Source organism: Chiloscyllium plagiosum, chromosome 5 (genome assembly GCF_004010195.1).
Source record: "Chiloscyllium plagiosum isolate BGI_BamShark_2017 chromosome 5, ASM401019v2, whole genome shotgun sequence".
NCBI lineage: Eukaryota > Metazoa > Chordata > Chondrichthyes > Orectolobiformes > Hemiscylliidae > Chiloscyllium > Chiloscyllium plagiosum.
In genome coordinates this window covers 123461902-123468477 of record NC_057714.1, presented here as the reverse complement: position 1 = coordinate 123468477, position 6576 = coordinate 123461902, and the positions used below count along the sequence as shown (strand labels likewise).

At 47.1% G+C, this 6576-nt stretch overlaps 1 protein-coding gene across 5 annotated transcripts in view; it reads left to right on the top strand.

Moving 5' to 3' along the window:
* The window catches only part of vps28 (VPS28 subunit of ESCRT-I), a 39300-nt gene that overhangs the window by 24256 nt on the left and 8468 nt on the right, over window positions 1-6576 (top strand). For 2 of the 5 annotated variants that reach the window (XM_043690980.1, XM_043690979.1), the window contains 2 exons: window positions 3001-3072; window positions 4398-4426. In XM_043690980.1, the coding sequence (XP_043546915.1) occupies window positions 3001-3072; window positions 4398-4426 (101 nt within the window). Of the gene's footprint in view, window positions 1-1043; window positions 1084-2997; window positions 3073-4397; window positions 4427-6576 lie in introns of those variants that run through there. The other 3 variants (XM_043690982.1, XM_043690981.1, XM_043690978.1) reach the window with 3 other exon arrangements.

Genomic DNA, 6576 nt, shown 5'->3' with positions numbered 1-6576 from the left:
TGCCCACTCCCTCAGCACTGACCCTCCGACAGTGCGGCACTCCCTCAGCACTAACCCTCCGACAGTGCGGCACTCCCTCAGCACTGACCCTCCGACAGTGCGGCGCTCCCTCAGCAATGACCCCTCCGACAGTGCGGCACTCCCTCAGCACTAACCCTCCGACAGTGCGGCGCTCCCTCAGCAATGACCCCTCCGACAGTGCGGCACTCCCTCAACACTGACCCTCCGACAGAGCGGCACTCTCTCAGCACTGACTCTTCGACAGTGCGGCACTCCCTCAGCACTGACCCTCCAATAGTGTGGCACTCCCTCAGCACTGACCCTCCAATAGTGCCCTCTCTCTCAGCACTGACCCTCCGACAGGGCCCACTCCCTCAGCACTGACCCTCCGACAGTGCCCACTCCCTCAGCACTGACCCTCCGACAGTGCAGCACTCACTCAGCACTGTCCCTTCGACAGTGCCCTCTCCCTCAGCACTGACCCTCCGACAGTGCCCACTCCCTCAGCACTGACCCTCCGACAGTGCGGCACTCCCTCAGCACTGACCCTCCCTCAGTGCGGCACTCCCTCAGTACAGTCAGTTCTGTAATGCAATGGTTAAATTATTGAGCTTCCCTTATCATAGAAAAATCACACTTTAGAAAGAGTGCTTAAAGTGTTGGTGATGTAATTGCATTTTGGCCAACACACATTTAAAAGTTTGCATTTTATAAATAATGTCACCTATTTTATAAATAGCTTGTAAGTTGTGTTATGGTGAATACATGTTGAGGAAACGTGCATTATAGCATAATTGCCTGTATTGATTTTACAACAGCGCAGCGTCCTCTCAGTTCTGTTTGGCCCATCTTGTTTATGCTGACCAGGTTTCCTGAACTGAAGTAGATCTCTCTGGATGTGTTTGGCCTGTATCCCTATAAACTTTTCCTGTTTGTGTACCTGTTCAAATGTCTTTTAAATGTTGTACTTGTAATTTCACCCTCTACGTGAAAAGGTTGCCGCTCAGATCCCCTTTGAAGCTGTCCCCTCTCGGTTTGCACTCCCTTCCCCTGTGGAAATGATGCACTCAAGTGTTTCTCCAGGTATTTTTTAAACACTGTGGTTTATCACTTTAACTATCCTCCCAAGCAGTGCATTCCAGATATGAAACCACCGTCTGAATGAAAAGCATTTTGTTTAATTCCCTACTAATTCTAATGCCTTTAACTTCAAAATTATGCCTCCTCTATTGACCATTTGTTTAACCCAGTTACCTATCTGTATTATTGCTTCACTGATAATTCAGAAAGCCAAGTTCAAACCCCACCATGATAGATGGTGGAATTTGAAATCAATTTTTAAAATCTGTAATGAAGGGTCTACTAATGACCATGAATCCATTGCCAATTATCTGGGAAAAACCATCCTGGTCCACTAACATCCTATCGGGAAGAAAACTGCCATCCTTACCTGGTCTGTCCTACGTGTGACTGCACACCCACAGCACTGTGGTTGGCTCTTAACTACTCTTTGGGTAATTAGGGATGGGCAATGATTGCAGATCTTACCACTAAATCCACGATTCTATGGATGAATAAAATAATTCAAGAAAAGCAGGCTAGCTGGTTTCTATCAACCCTGTCTATGCCCCTCATAATTAGATTAGATTACTTGCAGTGTGGAAACAGGTCCTTTGACCGAACAAGTCCACACCGCCCTGCCGAAGTGCAACCCACCCAGACCCATTCCCCTTCACCTAACACTAGGGGCAATTTAGCATGGCCAATTCGCCTGACCTGCACATCTTTGAACTGTGGGAGGAAACTGGAGCACCCGGAGGAAACCCACGCAGACACGGGGAGAATGTGCAAACTCCACACAGTCAGTCGCCTGAGGTGGGAATTGAACCTGGGTCTCTGGCGCTGTAAGGCAGCAGTGCTAACCACTATGCCACCGTGCCGCCCATAATCTATCAGGTTACCCCTTGACCTTCTCTGACCCATAAAAAACACCCCAAGCTTATCCTGCAACGTCCTAGTGAAATCCCTCTGCACCTCCAGTACGACCATATCCTCCCTGTCGTGTGATGACCAGAACTGTACACAGTAGTCCTGCTGTGGTCTAACCAAAGGTCCAACATCACCTTTTGCATTTATAATCTAAGCCATCACTGATAAAGGCAAGTGTCCCTTGTGCCTTCTTAACTATCCTATTAACCTGTTCTGCCACTTCTGGGATCTGTGGACAAGTGGGTGGCACGGTGGGCGGCACGGTGGCACAGTGGTTAGCACTGCTGCCTCACAGCACCAGAGACCCGGGTTCAATTCCCGCCTCAGGTGACTGACTGTGTGGAGTTTGCACGTTCTCCCCGTGTCTGCGTGGGTTTCCTCCGGGTGCTCCGGTTTCCTCCCACAATCCAAAAATGTGCAGGTTAGGTGAATTGGCCATGCTAAATTGCCCGTAGAGTTAGGTAAGGGGTAAATGTAGGGGTATGGGTGGGTTATGCTTTGGCGGGTCGGTGTGGACTTGTTGGCCCGAAGGGCCTGTTTCCACACTGTAATGTAATCTAGTCTAATCTAAAAAAAAATCTAAAAAGTGCCCAAACTCCCTCTGGTTCTTTGAAACTTGTCACAAATCTTTATGTCATGCATGAATTTACTTATTGTCTAGGTCCCCCCCCCAAGGCCTCTCATGTCATGAAACCGATTTTTGGATCCATTTTGCCAAGTTACCCTGGATCCCATGAGCTTTTACCAGCTTTATCAGTTTCCCACGTGGGACCTTGTCAAAGGTCCTTGCTGAAATCCATACAATCTGCATCAAGTGGCCTACCCTCATCCAAACACTTGGTTATCTCCTCAAAAACTACCATCAAGTTTGTCAGGCATGACGTCCCTCTGACAAAGCCATGCTGACTATCCCTGATCAAACCGTACCTCTCAAAATGGATGTTAATTTTCTCCTTCATTTTTTGTATTTTCTGCACTATTTGTCTTGATATTTCTTTTTGTCTGAAGCAGCTTTACAGAGCCTCCCACGGACAGTTTTCAATAAAATGTTTCAAGGCATCGCAGCAAATCCTGCTGTTGGAGGTGAGACTTCAGTTTTATTGTTGTTGCCATCTCGGACGTGGTCATTGCTAGCACCTTTTTGTCATTGTTATCATCTTGCTCTAAGCCATTGTCTTTAAGCAGGCCACAAATAGTGGGATGGTGGACAACAATTAGGTGTTCCACTCATTGACGAGATTGGGTGTCATTGGCTGGGCCTACTGACTGTCCATCCCTAGTTGCCCTTCAGGTCAGTGGTTGAGGGAGTAAATGTTGAAGGTTGTGGATGTGGTTCCAATCAGGCAGGCTGCTTTGGTCTGGATGGTGTCTGACCTTCTCCGTGTTGGAGCTGCACCCATCCAGACAAGTGGAGAGTATTGCATCACACTCCTGACTTGCATCTTTATGATAGTTAAAGCTTTGGAGAGTCGCAAATTCTCACAATAATTGCAATTCAGAAGGAGACTGTTCAGCCCATTGGATCTGCACCAGCTCTTCAAACAAGCAGCATTACCTGCTGCCAATTTTCTGCCTTTTCCCCATACTCTTCCGCACTAATTCAATTCAAATAATCATCCAGCACCCCCTCCAATGTCTCAGGGGAACCTGCCTTCACCACATTTGAAGGCAGCACATTCCATTCCAGAACGACTCACTGTTTTTGCATGATCAACTGTGTCCAATCCACACATGATTTTGAAAAGCTATTTCAGATGGCCTTTCAGCCTTCTCCCCAGGGAGAACAGTCACAACTTCATCAATCAATTCCCATCACTAAAGTTTCTCATTCTTGGAAACATTCTTGTAAATGGCTTTCTACTTGCTCCAATTTTTCCGACAATGTGGGGCCTGACACAAACTTACACAATACTCCACCGGAGATCTAACATGTATCTTGTATACATTCAACATCACCTCCTTGCTCTTGTACTCTCTGCCTCTTTTAATAAAGCCAAGGACACTGTCTGCTTTATTAATAGCTGTCTTCACCTGTCCTTAAATGATCTGTGACATATACCCCCAGCTCCCTTTGCTACTTCACCCGCTTTAGAGATATACCCCCTTTCCATGTTGTCTTTCAATGTTGTTCTGGCAAAATTCATCACCTCACACTTGTTTGCACTGTACATTTACCTGGCTGCCTTGTACATTTACCTGGCTGCCTTGTACATTTACCTGGCTGCCTTGTGTTTGGACATGAGCTGCTCCAGTATCTGCAGAGTCACAAATGATGTGAGACATTGTGCAATCATCAACTTATTCCCCCAACAGGTAGTGGACACACAGATCATCTCCCCAAGAGGTCTCACTGCTGGCTGGTTCCAGATTTAATCTCTGCTCTTTTTATCTTTCTTTTATTATTTCAGGTCAAGGGAACAAGCCAGAACTGTACGAGGTGAGAAACAATTGAGAGGGGAGTCAACGAAAGGTCTGTGGGGGAAGGTGAATTGTTGTGCTGAGGAAGGGCTTTTGTTGGGTGCATACTATTTGGAGCAGGAGGTCCCCGCTGTCAGGAGGAGGGACAGTGCAGCAAAGGTTGTGACCAGATGGGGTACGTTCAAGTGTGAGAGACAGGAAAGGCACTGCCAGGGGTCCTGTCCTGGGAGAAGAGTTTGGGCCTTTATTCTCTGGAGAATGGAGTGATGTTGTAGAAGTTTAGCATGGATGCAGAAAGAATGTTTCCACAGGCTGTAGACTCTAGAATTAGAGAGCTCGGTACAGACTGAGGTGAGGAAGAATTCCTTCACTCAGCGGGTGGTGAATCTTTGGAATTGTCAGGTAGATTTCTGCATATTAAAAACATCAAGGGATCCACGGATAGAGCAGGAAAATGGGGCTGAAGTATGGGCAACTGTGTGCAGTGTGCACGTTCTCCCCGTGTCTGCGTGGGTTTCCTCCGGGTGCTCCAGTTTCCTCCCACAGTCTAAAGATGTGCAGGTCAGGTGAATTGGCCATACTAAATTGCCCGTAGTGTTAGGTGGATTAGTCAGGGGTAACTGTAGGGGAATGAGTCTGGGTGGGTTCCTCCCCGGAGGGGCGGTGTGGACTTGTTGGGCCAAAGGGCCTGCTTCCGCACTATAGGGAATCTAATCTAGTCTAATCATCTATGATCTCATTAATGGTGGAGTGACCTCGAAGAGCCTTGTCCTACTTCTGTTTCTTAGTTTCTTGTGTTTTAATTTGGTTGGATACAGGTAGTTCTTCTAGAAGGTGATGGTTGCATTCTTGTGCAACCCCAAATTATGGAAGAATCGTGGTTTAGAAACAGCGCTTGATCTGTTGCTTGAGTAATCGCGTTACAACCGACGCACGTTTTAAATATTCATGCTTTGGAAACAGTGTCCCCAATTACTGAAAGCACGTTACAGCAGAACGACCTGTAATTAGTTTGCAGCTGATATTTTTCAGGTGTGCTTCTTGATGGTACCTCTAATTTAAAAGCATGTACAGACGTGGCTGTCCCAACCATATTAGATTAGATTAGATTAGATTACTTACAATGTGGAAACAGGCCCTTCGGCCCAACAAGTCAGCACCCGGAGGAAACCCACGCAGACACGGGGAGAACGTACAAACTCCACACAGACAGTCGCCTGAGGCGCGAATTGAACCAGGGTCTCTGGCGCTGTGAGGCAGCAGTGCTAACCACTGTGCCACCGTGCCGCCCACTTTTTGCAACCTCTCTGCCATTTCCCCGTAGTCACTAACAATGCCCCACGTTCTCTTGACCACCCACTTTCCCTTTAGGCCAGCGTAACATTTCTTCTTGATTTTGATGTCCCTGGAAAGATTCCGTTCAAAATTCCTTTTGGTAGCTCTTTTACACTGCATATGAGTTAACATGACTTCAAAGTCCTGTGTTTTGGCCTTTCACACTTTCTGAGAAAGCCAGGGTCTTAATATTTGAATATGGAACATTCACAATGCAATGCAAGGTCACTGCGTCTTGTAGAACAGAGAACAGTACAGCATTGGAACAGGCCCTTTGGCTAGCAAGACACGTGTGATGCCTTTCTAAACAACTTAACCTTTTGTCTCTACGCAGTCTTAGAGACGTACAGCACAGAAACAGACCCTTCAGTCCAACCCGTCCATGCCAACCAGATATCCCAACCCAATCTAGTCCCACCTGCCAGCACCCGGCCCATATCCCTCCAAACCCTTCCTATTCATATACCCAACCAAATGCCTCTTAAATGTTGCAATTGTACCAGCCTCCACCACTTCCTCTGGCAGCTCATTCCATACACGTACCACCCTCTGTGTGAAAAGGTTGCCCCTTAAATCTCTTTTATATCTTTTCCCTCTCACCCTAAACCTATGCCCTCTAGTTCTGGACTCCCCCTACCCAGGGAAAAGACTTTGGCTGTTTATCCTATCCAAGCCCCTCATGATTTTATAAACCTATGTAAGGTTACCCCTCAGCCTCTGACGCTCCAGAGAAAACAGCCCCAGCCTGTTCAGCCTCTCCCTGTATCTCAAATCCTCCAACTCTGGCAACATCCTTGTAAATCTTTTCTGAACCCTTTCAAGTTTCACAACATC